General features: G+C 44.1%; 1 protein-coding gene across 1 annotated transcript in view; it reads left to right on the plus strand.

Annotated features, from left to right (window-relative positions):
- Nucleotides 1-10,494, plus strand: part of zzef1 (zinc finger, ZZ-type with EF hand domain 1) — a 42,724-nt gene extending 32,230 nt beyond the window's left edge. Inside the window, exons 45-54 of the mRNA XM_018741979.2 lie at nucleotides 96-196; nucleotides 423-558; nucleotides 863-1,222; nucleotides 1,342-1,485; nucleotides 1,652-1,820; nucleotides 2,825-2,923; nucleotides 3,412-3,577; nucleotides 4,036-4,186; nucleotides 8,614-8,685; nucleotides 9,928-10,494. Of these exons, the coding sequence (XP_018597495.2) occupies nucleotides 96-196; nucleotides 423-558; nucleotides 863-1,222; nucleotides 1,342-1,485; nucleotides 1,652-1,820; nucleotides 2,825-2,923; nucleotides 3,412-3,577; nucleotides 4,036-4,186; nucleotides 8,614-8,685; nucleotides 9,928-10,008 (1,479 nt within the window). The 3' untranslated portion in view covers nucleotides 10,009-10,494. The remainder of the gene's footprint in view (nucleotides 1-95; nucleotides 197-422; nucleotides 559-862; nucleotides 1,223-1,341; nucleotides 1,486-1,651; nucleotides 1,821-2,824; nucleotides 2,924-3,411; nucleotides 3,578-4,035; nucleotides 4,187-8,613; nucleotides 8,686-9,927) is intronic.
- The last annotated feature ends 7,086 nt before the right edge of the window (nucleotides 10,495-17,580 follow it).

A 17,580-nucleotide genomic window follows, 5' to 3' on the forward strand; every position in this document is an offset into this window, starting at 1 on the left:
GTGGCTTCTGAAAGGTCTTTCTCCTGTTTCCCAGAATGCTTTGTGTCATGTTGAAGCTGGCTCTGGTCATCTAAATCCTGCTTAATTTTATACAGATTACCCATGACGCACTCAATGCTCCACTGCACATCTTGCGGGCAATGTATGAGCTGCAGATGAAGCGAACTGACTCTTTCTTTTTGGAGGTCCAGAAGAGGTAATCAAGATAGACAAAGCCCCAACTTTCCCTTTCAGAGAAACCACACTTTATAAAATCCTGCCACAGTGCAGCTGCTGGCACTGCTGTAGGCCTTTACGCATCATTACTAGGGTATTATTTTGTGGTGTTTGTAAGCGACCCCCTTTTTAGATGCTCAGTCCCTTTTATATTGCTATGGGACTTCTTCAAGTGGTTTCAGACCCTTGAACACATTCTATTCCAGGTTCGACGGTAACGTTATAAAGACGGATGAGACGATCCGCACGCTGGCACAGAAGTGGCAGCCTTCTAAGCGTCCGCGCTCCGACGAGAGAAGTGCCAAGGCTGTGGACACGGACATGATTGTCATCCCATGTGTGGTGGGTGTTTCTGCTAAACGGAAGATGGCCAAACATCATCCTTGAGAGTCCTTGGGGACTTCAGTTCTGTCTTTGTCAGTGCTTTGTTTTTCAGAAAATTAAGATGTAAGATGTAACTTGCTTGCATTGCTTACTTAAGGAGTTAAGATGTAAATCTGAGTATAGAAATATATTTTAAAACCTGTGACTGACAGAAAAAGCCATGGTTGGTCACCCCCCTACTGGAAGCTGTTCTAACAGGGCATTCCTGTTTTCCCCAAAGTGTGTACATTGACCTGTAGCGCTTTACCCCTGTTCAATCCAGTCAAAGCCAAGCCGCTGTGAGAAGGCCACGGAGGAGACCAACCTAGTCACTCAGAAACTGATAACCAACACGGAGAGCGAACTGCAGATGAGCTACGCCAAGCAGCGGCGCACCAAGAGCTCTGCTCTGCTCCACAAGGAGCTGGATGCGCGCAGCAACAAGGCCGTGCGACAGTACCTGTTCAAGGTGAACGAGGCCATCAGCGTGCTGTACGCCCGCCACGTTCTGGCCTCGCTGCTGGCCGACTGGCCCGGAGATGTGCCCATGAACGAGGACATGCTGGAGCTTAGTGGCGCCTCGCACATGGCCTATATCCTGGATATGCTTATGCAGCTGGAGGAAAAGCATATGTGGGAGAAGGTGAGAGGCTATGGCAATCCAGTACTTTAGGTTTATCTGCTGATGGTGGCTGAGGGATGAAAAGGTCCCTAGGTGGTTCTTGATTGTTACCAAGCTGTGTATTCTCGTGACCTGTTCAGATCCTGCACAATGTGCTGAAAGGCTGCAGTGAGAGCATGTTGAGGAGCCTGTCCCTCACAGCGTGCCAGTTCATGGAAGAGCCAGGAACGGCCGTGCAGGTCCGAGAGTCCGAGCACCCGTACGAGAACAACACCAACTTTGAGGTAGGTGCTCCAGAGCAATGCGGCGGCTTTAGTATAGCCCAAGTTTCCCAGAACGACTGCGAGGAGAATTTCGGCGCCAGCAATTTGACAGCTGGGACTTTAAATGATGTCATTATTTGATATACATGAAACTTTCTTCACTGGAATAACTTGTTGTCCAAATCAGGACAAGGTCCACATCCCTGGAGCAATATACCTGTCAGTCAAGTTTGACTCACGATGCTACACGGAAGAGGGCTGTGATGAGCTGCTCATGGCCAGTAGTAGTGACTTCCAGCAGGACCTTCACAGCTTTAGTGGCTCCCCTCAGAAGTGGACCGACTTCGAAATTCCCGGTGAGCTTTCTGTACCTCCGTTCCTCATCTAACGGAGTTAATTAATTCTGAGAACTCACCCTGTTAGGCAGATCACTTTACCATTATTTGTTATTTGAAAAAAATAATTGGTTCCTAGACAAAAAATGTTAGCAAAATTACCTAAATGTTTTTCTCCCTACCAATTATAATGCCATCATATTTCAATATTTGTACCAACAATTTGTAGTTGGTAACATTTTTATGGGGGGAGGAAGTTTAGGATCCAAAATTTTTGTCCAAAGAAACTTCCAATGAACTCTATGTAGTGTTACTAGCCCACACACCTTATTCACCGTGGTGACTTACACTGCTAGATACACTACTTACACTGGGCCACTCATCCATACACCAGTGGAACACACTCTCTCTGTAGAATTACAATTATAATACAATATTTTATACTATTAGTAACAAAATGATTGAATTCTAAATCATTGGCATGAATTATCCAGAAGAGTGAGTAATTTTTGGACAGTCAGTGTCACCTTTGCACTCCAGCTTGTAAACCACAAGAGGAGAAACTTTGATTTAAACAGCTTTTAAATATTGGAATAGTTTTAATAATATACAGCTTATATTTGCTTTGTATTGAATCTGTTTGTTGTGTTAATTTACCACGCCATCTACATTGTGATTGGCTGAGACTGTCATTGCGACAGGAAGGATGTACAGTAGTTGGTTTTGTTACAGAAGAAACCTTGTCAACATGCTTTGCAGAGTGAAACACACAGTAAGCAGTGAATAAGTTTCCCGTTGTGGTCCTAAAATTAGTTAAAAAAGCCATTGTAGTAAAGCACATTGGATGAAAAAGCTGTCTCTTTTAAGCACGCAAGAGGTGTACTGTAGTTGACTCAAGTATGTGCAATTTCATTGACTAAGGATATTAAGGCTTTTAGGGATTTTGTCATTTCTGTAATTTTTGAAAATTTGAATAGTTAAAATTTTTGTTCCAATGTAATCTTTATTTTTTTGTGTTTTTGCAGGTGATACGTTGTACTATAGGTTCGTTTCTGATATGAGCAACACCGAGTGGGGGTACAAGTTTACTGTGACCGGGGGTCATCGGGGCAGATTCCAGACAGGTGAGGGACCAATCGCTACACACATACAGTACATCATCGATACTGCACTTGACCTACCATGTTCTTCTTAGCGTTGTGAGCCACTGTACTTTTGTCCAGCAGCAGGTAAACTCCTTTCCGTCTGAAAAATGTAAAATCTTACCTAGTTTTCTTGGTTGTTGAGATATTTGCTCCTCTCATGATACAAATGTGCTTAGAACTGTTTTTCTGATGGATGTTAAACAATAGCCACTATTTTCTACACATTTAAGAACTATTTCATTTGCAGTGATCTAGCTTGTATCCCCCAGCATACCCCTGGTTTACACTATGAATATAATCAAGGTCTTAGCTTTTAAGGAGGGTTTATGCTGTAATAAAATGTTTCCAGCAAATACTGTTCCTCTCCTGATGAAAAGGAAAATTTTGAGCATCCTCTGAAAATACCTGCAGAGATACCAGTTTGTCCATCCACATATCGACTGAAGTCCTTTCCGTTTCTTCGATAGGTTTTGAGATTCTGAAGCAGATGTTAGCCGACGCGAGGGCTCTTAGCCATCTGCCGTTGGCCGACATCTGGGAGTGGCAGGTGGGCGTGGCCTGTCGGCAAACGGGAAACCAGCGGCTGAGGGCTATCCACTTACTGCTGCGGATATTGCACTGTCCCTCTCAGCGGTGAGGCCTTCCGGAGTCTTCTGTGCATCATTTTGGTTTCTGCCTTGAGACGCTACATGTGTTGCGTACTACGGGTGACCTCTGTGGTCATAGATGCATGAAACATTACTTTGTGTATTGAAAAGCACATTTGCATTACTTTGCAGAAAGCATGTAAGAGCTTGCCATGTAAAGGAATTATCACACTTATGCTAATTTACATATCAATAATGGAGGATCTAGATTGAAATCGACAAAATATAAATCACAATAAATTGAACGTGTATCTGATCCATTGTTTTGGATTGGTCGGTGCTCTGCTGGAGGGGCTTGATGCACAATACCGAGCAGCGCCACACATGCAAAAGCAACCGGCACAGCATTTGCATAAATGGGCCCAAGGGAGGTCCTCGCGCGATCATCAAGATGGTTTGCATGCAGGGGATTTGCATGTTTTCTCTGCACGCTTGTTCCCGCAGGAGCTGCGACCTGACCTTGCTACGCCCGCTCTGGCGGCTCCTGAGCACCATGGAAGACGGGCTGAGTCCCGACCCCAGCAGCGCGGCCGTGCTGCTGCCCCTGCATCGCGCCCTCACCGAGCTGTTCTTCGTCGCCGAAGCCAAAGCCATCGTGAGTACAGCCAGTCACCTCCCAGCCCTTTTCCATGTCCCCCAAGCACACGTGTAAGAATCCAGAGTGGCGCTAGGGGAGTGGCTGGCTCTTTGGATTCTCTCTGACCACAACACAAAACTGTGCTCCACATCCTTTGCAATACATCAGAGGCAGCAGGTGGCGTAGCGGTTGGGCTTGACACTTTTGTTCTTCAACGACCGGGGTTTAAATCACACCTCCTGCTGTAGTGCGGTATTTGCCAAGAATCGATAAAATTAAATATTAAAAGCTGTATAAATGGGTTTCAACATTGTAGGTAACTCTGAAGAATCAGGCCTTTTCCCACCCACTAGTTCCCCTGTCATTTGGGCTTGGCCCACTCAGCAAGCATGTTAGTTCCTGCAGTCTGTTACACACCTTCACAGTTGAAAAGGTAAGTTAAAGAAGAAAGATCTGTAACATCGTGAGCTAGATGGGGTGGAACGGGTTAATATTGCTCTCCTGTTAAGACAAGCAAGCAGGCAGGCCACCAGGCAAATGACTTTATTAACTCCCACTAGGTAGCAAGTATCACGAGGCCCATTACCGCCCACATCTTCCTGCACACTTGTTTTTTTGGAAAAAAACCATGTCGAATGAGTGAAAAGCTCCCACAAAACCATTTCAGCCATTAAGCTGTGTTCATTTCACTTTCATATGGAGCAATTATTTTTGGTGCATATCTTTGGTTTAAATAAAAAAAAAAAAAAAAAACTTTAACGGGCCTGCAGCGACAGCGCAGCCGGAAGATTAAAGCTATTTTTCAAATATAACTGTATAACCATCAGTGCAGTACTTTAACTGACCACATTTCGAAAGAGGGAAAAATCGCAGCATCTGTTCACATAATATTTTCCACGAGACGCAGTCATACGACGATCGCTAATGCGAAAGGAAGATTCATTGTCGCTGTGAGATTAGGTCGTCGCTAAATTATTTTCTCTTCTTTAAATGGAATTTTAAAAGATTTATTAGCTCTCAAATTGTGCTACATTCCCAATACAATTCTGGCTCAGATCCACACACAGTGCTCTTTTCGCATCGTGTGCTTCTGTGTAAGTGAATGAATTTTGTGCTCTATGAGAGAAACATGTGGCTTGAGTAAACACCGAAATTTGGCCATGTTTACATCTCCCCAAGTCCTGATGAAGTGGTTGAAAGACCTTCCATCTGCTGTCTGAATGTGGTCACTTGACCCCAATAAATATCAGCTCCACAAGGCAGTTTCTTCTTTTTTTTTTTTTTTTTTTTTTTAATTTAAATTAAAGATGATGCTCACTTGCTGTGTTTAGTCGATCATCCTTTAAAACGAAGCACAGTCGAGCTTCAGACCGTTGCGCTTTTCAAACCCGCATCTTCAGCTGTCAGTAATCTCCTCACACACACAGAGACGCGCGCGTTTCATCTGGACGCCGTCCCGCTCGATCTGCGTCTCCGCGCGGGAGCCGGCCATCTGCGAGCAACAACCAATCTGGCGCATCAATATTTCAGCGCGGAGGCAAGCGGTCGCCCACCTAAGGCTGACGCCAGGCAGTCTGTGCTGAGGTGCACCTTTTACCTCTTAATGAATGACAAGAGGGAGTGGGCGGAGCCTGTTTGTTTATACAGCCGCTGGGTGAAGTGTGTTCTGCCTCTTTTAGCCGCTTTAAAGACCCCCACGCTATTCTATTTATATATATATATATAAAATTTTTTTTTTTTTTTTTTTTTCCCCTCCCTTCTTCCCTCCCAGCAAAGGGCATAACTTGTTCAGTCACAACGGAGATGGAGAGTGGCGTGACTTTGGGGATTGAGGTTGATGCGTGTTTGGCCTTGTCTTTGGAGGGAAACGCACAGTCCGCAGAAGGACGATGTGGTTGAGCAATAGGGGGCACTGCTGATCTGCCGGATGCCGAGACGCACGTCGGCGCGATTTCTTGCAGCGGCATGCTGGGATGCAGCAGAGACTCCCCCGGTGACGCATAGAATGGTGGTGGGGGGGGAACGGCCTTTGCATGGTTGCGTTATCGGCGAGGTTGCGTTAGTCAGCGCATTTCACGATGCGTTTCAATCTCTCGAAGAGCCGGAGTGCAGATGTGAATCACAGAGTTCGGCTCGCGACGTCGCACCATTTAGTGCGTTTGCTGTGTGTCACACAGCAGGAACTTTCTGAGCTGCAGCGTTTCGGTTCGTTTCGCAGTAAAGCTCAGTATCACTTGTTGGTACATAATGAGTTTTTCCATGTCCATGGGAACATTTGGTTTTTTTTTTTTTTTTTAAACGAATTATCCACAGAACGGAACAAAAGTGCATAGAAACAGTAGGCAAAGGAAACACGCATGGCAGTACATATCCCTACATAGTAGAACTCAAGGGCAAAAGGTTACAGTATTTAGCAGGGATGGTCATGCAGCTCTGGCCAAGAAGATCCAAAAAAGGTGACGAGGTATTTTAGAACTCATTTGAATCGTGCAGGTTGAATGTTAAGCTGAAATGTGAATATTGGGATATTTGAAATATTTAAATATGAAAGCTGTCTGGAAAATGATGCGGCCACAGGTACGTGAGACGTCGGGACTCCGTCGGATTCTTTCCGATCTCCTCGTTCCGCTCCACTTCTGAACGTTATCTGCCGGCTTTCCTCGCTCCGTGTCGTCACCCAGCTCCCCTCCCGCTAAAGAGCGGAGCGTCGTCGCCTTTCTCCGCCGGCCCAACGCAGCAACACGTGCGCAGCTACGCAAACTCGTACTTACTCTCTAAGCATAAGCGCTTACGAAAGGGTCAGCGTTTCATACCGTGAGAGTGTGAAGCAGTTCCGAATTCCTAGTGAACCCTACATGGGTACATTGAGGATAATTCAAAAAAAAAAAAAAAAAAAAAAGGGGGTGGGGGGGGGATCCAGTTTATTATAATCTTGGTGAGGGGAAAAAAAAGTCATTTGTAGTTTAGCTTAAATGCTGAAGAAGTAGAAATAACGCTTGGACACTTTTATACATAATGTACACCCTAGTTTATATTATAGTGTTATTACTGAAATCAGTAAATAAAGTGCACACACTGTTTTGCTTCAGAGAGCTTCTTTAGTCGCATTTGGCTCAGGGGGCTCTAATTTACCTTGAAGCTGCAAAAACGTTTCAGCCGTACGTCGCAAATGGGGAAAGCGTGTGTGACAAACCCGGGACTTGTCACGAATACGTGCGCATTTGGTTGGCGCACAGGAAATACCATCTTTCCGTAGCGCGTTACCCTCCGCGCACCTCCTTTTCGTTCTTCTCCGCTACAGGATGTGGTTTAGCATCTTGTGTGATCTTCAAGACCGGCCAATCCGCTGGTACGTAGTGGTTTTTTTTTTTCTCTTCTTCTTCCTTTTTTTTTTCTGCAGGGCCGCATTACGGGGCGTGTTTTACGCGTTACTGTTTTTTCCATCGGGGTAAATTGAATAAAAACAAAAGTTCAGGTTGAGCCAATCTGAGTGACGGAACCAGTTTGAACGAAAACCGCCGCGTTCATTTGGCAGCTTTGTTCTCCGCAGGGAATCCCTGCAAGGAGATGAGTGCATCAGTGTTCATTTGCAAGATGTATGATGTTTACAGTACCTGCTCGCTGAAGTTATTAGCTAATTAGCTTTGGGCAGCTGCTTATGTGCTTTTCATTTTCTCGCTGCCAGCGAGTGTCATTCTCGCTGTGTTGGGGAAGTGTGCAGATAACCTTTTGTTAGTTGCAAATTGAACACGCTCGTTACGGTCTGCAAGACGCGAGGATCTGGCGCCCCGGTACCTACAGGACCCAACCAGTTCCTTCGCCCCCGCCGGAGCGCCGTGTTCTCGAACCTCTGGCTGCTTGCGCGGTCCGACTTCTCAAGGTCCAAAATGGAAAGTCCACAGGTTCTCGGTTGCGGTCCCGATGTGGTGGAATGAAATGCCTCTGTCTCTCGGAGCAGCTGAATCCCGTTCAACTTTCAAGAAAGGGTCTTTCGGACCCCCTTCTCTCCTGATCTCCGACCTGCCTCAAACTTCCACATCGCTCTTGATCATGTTTGTATTTCCTGCCAATTGTGTGCGCAGCCTACACTAACGTGCACTGACGAAAACGGTGATGTTGGACAAAGGGAGTGCTTCCACAAGAGCCTGTCTGGAGTTCTTTGCCTGTTGTAAAATGCACCTTTCCTTAGGTTCTAGATATAAGTCGCTGTGGAGAAAAGCGTTTGCTAAATGAGTAACTATACAGCAAATGTACATCAGCCCTTGCAGCTGAATGCTTGACTGCATTGTGTAACAGTGATATTTTCACCTCACCACCATATACTGTACCCAAGTGCTTCCTGACACGTCGGTGACCTTAAATACCGACTGATCCACTGAGAGTCAGTTATATGACTTGTTTAGTCAGGAGGAATGTGATTCCATGTTTTGGTCTTTGTCTTGCAGGAGCAAGGTGTCCTGCAGGAGTACCTGCTGGCACTGACCACCAGCGAACAACTGCTGAACCACACAGCACAGGTATGAGTTTCCATCTTCTTGCTGCAAATGGTCTTTCTGCATTCACATGGGTTCTGACCTTAGATGCTTGCCAGGTATCCCATAACTTCTTTAGTCCATTTCCATTCCAGCGTTTCACCGCTGGCTTTGCAGACAAGAAGCCCAACTTTACTGGCGCTCTCTCTGCAGCCTCTGTCATTCTCTCAGCCAGTAATCATTTAAATCTATTTCCTGTTCCACTTGTTTCAGTTACAGCACCACTCTGAGAAAGCCTTATCTTCTTTAATTAGAAACCAGGGTCTTGAACTGGTGAGGATACGCTCTGAAGTTCTAAATGCTCGTTTTCTGCTCGATGACAATATATTATCCGCTCAGCCGACACGGTCGTTAACCTCCTTCGCGCATCGAAGTGCCAAAAACAAGCGCAGGAGAATGACCGGCCATGGCGTCACATAATTTTTTTTTTTCTTAGAAATGCATGGTATGCCTCACCAAAACTGTGCATTATGGCTTATGATATGAGCATAGAGCTTTTGTAGAGTGGGTTCGACATCCAGTGTCCTAATTACGTAGGTTGATCGAAGAGTTTTGAGGCTGTCCGTCATTCCACATGTGAAGGCTCCTCAAGGTTGGGGGCCTTTTCCTTTCAGTAGTTTTTTTTTTTCTCCTCATCACTTGACGATTCCAGAAGTCTCTTGACCGCTTTTCCTGAGATTTCCATAAAATTCAATGACATATCTTTGTCACGCAGTTGATGAAACGTCACTTTCTGGCACCATCGCAGAATAGGGCTTAAACGGTTAAGTGTGACAACTGAAGTTCTAAACAAGAAGTGGCGCTACTACTTGTGTACACTCAAAGCATTGACCTTGAGTTCCCCATCACTGCACAGCTGCTGGACACACAGGACGCGTACAGTACCTTCACTGTCAACATTTGACAGTCAACCTTCATACACTTGTGATTTTCTCGAACGACAATGAATCTTGGCATGGATTCCCACCAGCCTCTGCAGTCCACTTATTTTAGTGTGTGTTGCGTTGGGGACTAATGCATTTCTAATTACCTTGTTACCGCTCATGGCCAAGCGAGAGTCCTCCTCAGCAACCGGAGTGTGTCACATGGTTGTCGGAGAGCTGGCTCACGTGGCATTGGCCGGTAGTTTCACTGACACAGCCCCATTTGTTTTCATATGTGGTGTGTTCAAATCCCTTTTGTGATCGACTCTGCTCTTGTGTGTGTGTTTCTCTCGCTGTTTCTCAGGCCTTGAAGAATATCGCTGCCATCAGTCTGGCCATCAACTACCCGAACAGATCAACCAAGCTGCTGAACGCATCATTATGAGCTCAGGAGCGTTCCCGACGAAGGCTGCCGCTCAGTCGAGGAAGGGGTGGGGAGATGAGTACAAAGTACTTGGCACTCATGAATGTCTTCCAGCAATCTTGGCCTCAGGAGAAGGAGAAACTTTGCCCCTGGAGGCAGACTGAGGACACCAGCTGCATCCTTCACATGGGAATTTAGGAGTTGCAAGGAATAGGAGTGGGGCAGGTAGAGGGGTAATGGACAGCTCACAGAACTGACCCTGAGCTTCATAATCTTCAACTTCTGCCTTGCAACATATCGCAGTGCGGTGACATCAGCGCACGTTTCTCCGAGACGGGTGGCTCAAGCGAGCAAAGTTTGAGTATCAACTTTGGGAAGACATCACAGTTTTGCACCTAAGAGGGCGAGGTGCGCCAGATCGCACGACGGTTTGAGAGCGTTTTTATTTTTTGTAGAAAAGCTGCAAGGGGCAGGGTAATCGATCATCGTGAAAGCAGGTCACCTTGTCTTTCTGTTTTCTCTCCAGCAGCGAACAGGAGAGTGCGACCTAAAAATACCGTGCCCAGCCCGAGGGGACTCATTATTCAAAAACACGAGCACCCTGTTCCTCAACCAAGACATAATTTAAACCTCTTCAGAACAAGTGTCCAAGTGTGGACATCTAACAAAAAAAAACACTATATACTCCATGCCGCACCAGTAGAGGATAATTTTTACTAATGGAGCAAAATCGAAACATCAGTACAGCAATAATTTAATTGTTGTGGTTTCAGGAAATCGCAAGTAAAGGTTTCAGTCATTAATGCATCTCTGGTGCCTTTAGACCCATCGAGGCTCCTCAGACAGCGATGAGATTTATCTTTGCGTTTCCCCGAGTGTTTCTGCTGCCTTGGCAATGTGGAGGGTGTGCAGTGCTCTTACCTCCGCCGTGTCCTCCTTCCTATCGCCGGTGAAGGACCGCAGAAGCAGGTACAGTAAGGCTGTGGTGACCTCCCAAAACGACAAGTTTATATCCTCTCCCTTGTCCCCCGTGCGAATGGGATTGAGAGGACTCCGAGAAACACGTGTGTTTTGGGAACACGTCTCATTTCCTTTTCCCTGCCTACTACTTGAGTTTTATTCACTTGATACTTTTGATTTCATTCTTTTTCCCTCCACCTTGGATAACCGGGGTTGATTGAGATAAAATGCCTTTTATATTCCTGCTGGAGGAAATTATGGAGCAATAGCGCAGCAAAAGTTGATTAGCTTTTGGCTTTGGAAGAATGGCACACGCCAAAGAAGAAAACGCTGTCAAAGCAGTCGTGGAGAAATGTGCTAACTTTACTTCCCGGGTGTTTAGAATATTTGTAACATCCTTTTGTTGATTGTTTGCATCAAACTTCAGAATGAATGAATGAATGAATGCTGGCCGAGGACATGCAAATTACAAACTTAGCCTTTCTGTTTACAGCAGTAATCGACCTGATACCGGTGGTGGAGTTTGAGTTATTCTTAAGAAGCTGACGTGTAGAGTAACTTTGCAGTTGAGCTTTTCGCCATCTTGATGTGGTTAAAAATGTGCCTATGGTTAATCAAAGCGATTCTTATTTAATTTTCATATCAGTGAAAAATTTTCTTTAATCATATTTTTAAAAAGAGTCATTTAATTTTTGGCTTTTGTAAGCTTTTTTTTTTTTTTTTTCCTTTTTCCCTCCTCCTCTCAATTTTAAGACGGTATATGCTACAGATACGTTTCAGTTGAATTTTTTTGAGGTTTGAGTCTTTGGAATGACCAGGTTTGAATGTATATAACTGTGAATATTGTTAAATGCAGAAATAAATACACCATATGAAAAAGTTGTTTCCTACTCCCAAAGAATTAATTATAATTCTAATATATTATTTTGGTGACAGAAAACTAAATCATTGATACTGTGGTTTCTGTATGTAATATTACAATAGGGAAAAATACTGCTTTGATTGCCTTGTGATCCATTTTTAATTAAAAACCAATTTTAATGCATAAAGCATGAGTTAATTTCTTTTTGTCTCATTTGTTGGATTTGCAGTGGGTTTTGGGAGTATACTGTGCCGGTTTATATTTACTGTGATTGATACTTTTTTGTTATTCTTAAGGCCTAAAGTTTTTCCACAAGTATCGTCTAGAGTATGAGTTCTGAAGTGTTACACCCTCTTCTAACAGCACATGGCCCATTTTTACATGCCAACAGTTGGATCCAAATCAAACGTTGACCTGCCTGTTGATCAAATACTACAAACCTAATGTAAATATTTGTTTCTTCTCCTTTAGAACTGCTCCCCTTCGTTGTAACACTCTGTAAATATCACCTGCTCTTGCATAGCAATTCAATTGTTTCTGCCAATCCCATTATTTTGCACAAGTTTTTTTTTTTTTTTTTATAAAAACTGGAAACTTGTATCAAACCATTATTGGGTCAACTGCCTGTAACCTTCAATACACTGTTATATTTTAGTTCCTGACATTTTAGTTTAGTTCTATGTTTGTTTTGCAAGATGTATTCCTCCAAAGTGACTTTCGATAAGTACAGTTTGACAGCTCTGTGTGTGTGTGTGTGTGTGTGTGTGTGTGTGTGTGTGTGTGTGTTGCCCAGTCAGGGTTTCCTACTGAGATCTCGCCCTGTCTGGTCTACAGCTCTACATTCAGCCCAATTTTGTCTGGCACTGTGCACTTTTCCATGATTTCCTGTCCTGTTGTTTATGTTCCCCAGCTTATTCTGAAGAAGCGGAAGAGCTCATCTGAACCTGTGATATCGTTCCACCCTTTCCCACTTCCCACCGTGCGGATACTATCACGGCCTCGTCATTACGGTAATAAGTAGGTAGATATCCAGTTAGGGGTGATTCTGAGCATGCCCTCTCACTTCTCCAAAGAGCCCCCTTTGCTGCCTCCGTATCGCACCCAGGTCGAGGTGAGCACTGTGAGGCCTAGTACAACCCAATATCTCTGTTCAGGCTCTCGTGGCTGGTTTTAAATAACTTCTGCACTCTCACCCCTAGCAGTCTTATTAAATGTTAATGAGAAAGAAAAACACAGTTGAATATCTCATTGCAACAACTGGATTTTGGAAAAACTGCAAGGAAACATTTGGTGGGTTAGAGGCGACTCTGGACTCTACATGGCTGCTTCAGCGTTTACTAGCATTTGGCAGAGTCACTCTGGGAGACATCCAGTGGCATCTCATTCAAGGGCGATAAAAGCCCTGGCAAATGAGATTATGTTTATGGAATTCGGAAAAATGTATCTGCTTCTCTTTCAAGTTGGTTTGACTGTTGTGGTCAAATGTGGTCTTTTTGAACAGAGGAGATAGTGTGAGTTGAATGTGAGGCCACCTTGTTAAATACCCATTTCCTTCCTCTGCTAAAGGCCAATTCTACAACCTCTAAGCACTTTTTCCCTTGTAATCCTCTCCAGTGTGCAAGATCTCCAAGAAATGCACAAATAATTATTTGTTTGTGGTATTTCAGTTCCCATTAATACTGTGCGGTGACTCCCAGTGTGGGGAATAGTTGACCGCTCTTCAATGTCAGTACGCACATTGGCTGTGCTCCGCTTGAGGTTAGGAATCGGAACAAAGTGGGATGTTTCGCCACTTTATCGCATCTTGTATTCATTGCAGTCCATGAAATTCCCTGGAATACAGTATTTGACAGTAAAAAAAAAAGAAAAAAAAGCTGTTAAAACTGTCTCTGCCTCTTTAGGTGGGTAGGAGCCACAAATTTACTCAAAAATATGTTAAAAGGAAACATATCAGCCTTGTCAGTGACCAAAAAAATAAAAATGAAGCAAAGAAGTCTTTGAATAAGTCTTGTTGACTAGTCGCTTGCAAAAGCACACCCCACATCGATTCAGATTAATCTGTTGATGGCCATATCCAAATTATTCCCAGTAAAAAAAGGTCAGAATGAATCTGATATCATCAATGGACTTGTGTCCTTGTACTTCAACTTTTTTTGATCTTAGAATGCTTATGTTTTGTTAAATTTTACAGTGACATCTTTACTATAGTGTAGGGGTGTAGCTCTGAACTCACTCTAAATAGAAGAGGACGTTAAGGCCGTGGATTTTTTTTTTTTTTTTTTTTTTTTTTTTTTTGCACAATCTTTACATTTTAATTCCTTCAGGACACCACTTGTTTAGTGTCCTAGTGTAGTACTAGTACAGATCCTCCTCGACTAATGATGGCGTTATGTTCCGATAAACGTATCGTAACTTTGAAAATTGTAAGTTGAACCATCGTAAGTAGAGGAGCATCTGTATTATTATTTTTTTGTTTAGCCAGTAAGTATCTAAGACGATTTCAGAGATTTGACCTTTTTTGCAACTGCATATTTATAACTAGGACATTTTGGGATGTTTGCAAGTGGAATCAGTGGAATCAGAACCTGCATATATCTTGGTGGAACATGCACCCTCAGCAGTCTTACCCACCACCTCACTGGCCCAGTTTCAGCTGATTTTTGCCTCCCATCTTACCCCTTTTTCAGGAAGTAAAGGTCATACTTTCTTAAACATTTTGGGTTGATGGCAAGCTGAGCATGGAAAAGAGGTGGAACTGGTCCCAGTACAGAGCCTTGTTGCATGCCATGTGGCATGGCTAGGCTGTAGTTGTACCCTTGAACAAAGTACTTACTGCAAACTTATTAAATATTGCCCAACTGTGTATGAATGGGTAAAACATAATAAGTAATTCTGAAGAGAAGTATCAGCTAAATGAGTAAATGGAGGTTGGGGGGAGAGGTGGAGCAAACCTGCTGTCAGGCAAACTTGTGTGATGCTGCCCATGTTTACCCAGTGATCTGTTGGAAGTTCTTGTTGCACCACAGCTTCTTCCTTAACAAGAAAACACCTTTCATAATTGCTTCTTATTCAACATAGGTGTTTGCTGTGTAGTTTTTCATGTCAGATAACATCATGTTGAAATTTTGGGGAACATGACCTCGGAATTCCCTGAAAGCAGGCTCTTTCCTGTTGTTTCAAAATCCCTTGGTCATTTTCTTCTCATCGCTTTAACACGTTGGGATGCTGGAAAATCAAGATCTTGAGCTCCTCTTGATTTTTCAAGATGTGTTTTGAGAACTGCTGATCTTCATTTCATGGATGTTGATTCTCCTGACATCCGTGGTGGAGAGAGGTGGTCTAGTATATGTGAAATGCATTCGTCTGTTGTAGTTCTCTTCAAGTCTCAACATCCTCCTTGAAAGAAGTGTCACGAGTTTCTTTTTCATTCGTTCAGATGAACTGTCATAGACCTTGATGAGGATGCCGATTCATGCACAGTTCCAGCTCTCCTGCTTCTCTCCCCCCCCCCTTCCCCAAGTGTTTTGCTTGCACGGCCTTGATCTCAGGAGCTGTCACCGAATGGAGCACCGAGGCGCTTGCCTTGCTTAAAATTTCCTCCATTGAAGTTGCTGTTTCACAGTCAGGGACGTTGGGGTTTTCTGCCCTTGGAGCCCAAGGGGGTTTCTGAGAATTTTGAAATTCAGCTGTGCAATGCATGAAGTGTACTCTATCTGCATCAAAATGAGTGTTGCGTTGTGTGATTTTGGTGGGACTGGATGAGCGCTGCTCACAGGTTAGTCAGCATATTCTCCATTTTAAAAAAAAATCCAAAAACTGAGATTTATTCCAAGCAGTAGTGAAACGCCAACAAAAAAAAAAAAGTGTCTCAAGTCTCTGTAAGGCTCACATCAGTGCTTGAGGGTTTATTTCATGTGTTGTGCTTTGACATTGATTCAAGAGAAAGCGTTCCCTACAGAGCCTATATGATGTCTTCAAAGTGATTGATTTTCTTTTTATTAAGAAAAAAAATTCAGTAATGGACCCCAGTAGACCCTAGCATGTACCGTTTCATGTCTTCGGTGAGCGGGCTCTCACAAAGGCTCATTTGACGCGCTCTTGATTCACCCTACAGACGTTGTGTGTCATGCTGAGCTATTCGGTCCATGACGGGTGTTGGCTCTTGCACCAGTGACCCAATAAAGGGCTTCCTCACTATCCTACACTCTGAAACACATTACATTTTTATGTCCCTTTTGCATTCACCTCCAACCACATTCCTATTGACTCCAAAGGAACATTCAGAGCAGCTCACTTCAAATATTGCCATCCACAGATGGGCTGGGCTGTCATCTTGGCCTTGTGTGTGTGTGTGTGTGTGTGTGTGTGTGTGTGTGTGTGTGTGTGTGTGTGTGTGTGTGTGTGTGTGTGTGTGTCTAGCACTCCAGCCTGTTGCTTTGTGAGTATGTTTTACAGAAGCTCCACCAACTCTCCTGTAAGTCAGTGCTTTCCAAACGTTTTTGGTGGTGACCCTGAATAAAGTCTTGTCTTAGCCCGGCGACCCTAAACCCTGTTACCTTCCCTTCATGACCTGTCATTTTCATACTTTGTGTATATTCATTCACTTTTGTTCAATCAATTACTGGCAATGATTTTCAAATAATTCTTAACTGGGTGAAATGTAGAACAAATTTACGTAATAACAGCAACATGACTTCATTATGCAGTCAAAGATTTTCCCAGTGGCCACCGTGATGCAGCTTCATTTTCAGTGCCACTCATGTAGAGGATCCAGACAGTTCCTTGCTTTAACGTGGAACAGTTACGAGTGTATAAAAACCAAACATTTGTAACGGTGGTACGGCAAGTAACATTGCTGCCTCACAACACCTGGGTGGTGCAAGAGAATATGGGGTCTGTGTGGAGTTTGCATGTTCTCCCCATGTCTGCAGGAGTTTTTCTCTGGGTGCTCTGGTTTCCTCCCACAGTCCAAAGACATGCTGTTCAGGTTCCCCCATAGTGTGTGAGTGACAGAGAGAGTGTGTTCCACTGATGTATGGATGAGTAACCCTGTGTAAGTAGTGTATCTAGCAGTGCAAGTCACCGCGGTGAATAAGGTGTGTGGGCTCACAGCGCTACATAGAGTTCATTGGAAGCAACTTTGGAGAAAAGCATCTGCTAAATGAATAAATGTAAATAAAAATGCTAATCAAGTAAAGACAGCGTATCTGATAATTACGTTGAAAATGCTAAAATTACAGCACCATCTATAATATCCCATTCATCTAGGAGTGGTAGTGAACCACAGCCTCCTTGCAGGTGTGCTTGCTGCACATGTACTGGACGTGAACGCACTATATTAACTGTGTATGGATGCTATATTAACCACAGTAATTCTGCTGTAACTATTATTTCAGTGTTCATATTGTGCCGGTTCACTAATTCCCAAACAAGATCGTAATTTTTCTTTCCTGAGGCCGTCCGCTGACCCTCATTTGGGTCGTGACCAACTCCTCTACCGCTCATATGAGAACTACACCCTTGCAGATGGATAAACAGCCCACATCCCCGCTCCGCTGTGGAGTGGGATCCTCTTCTTCACCCGAACTGCCAGAGCTGATTTCCCAGAGAGCTGTGCAGCAGAGCGTGGCGGAGGACTTGTTTACTGCGCCTCTCCCCTTCCAGAGACGGAGGAAAACAGAACCCAGCTTCTCCTCCTGCAGCTCGTCGTTTCGCTGCGAGACAGGACTGGTATCATGCGGTTGTTTTCTCAGGTGACTAATAACAGTAGT

The sequence above is a fragment of the Scleropages formosus genome, chromosome 25 (genome assembly GCF_900964775.1).
Source record: "Scleropages formosus chromosome 25, fSclFor1.1, whole genome shotgun sequence".
NCBI lineage: Eukaryota > Metazoa > Chordata > Actinopteri > Osteoglossiformes > Osteoglossidae > Scleropages > Scleropages formosus.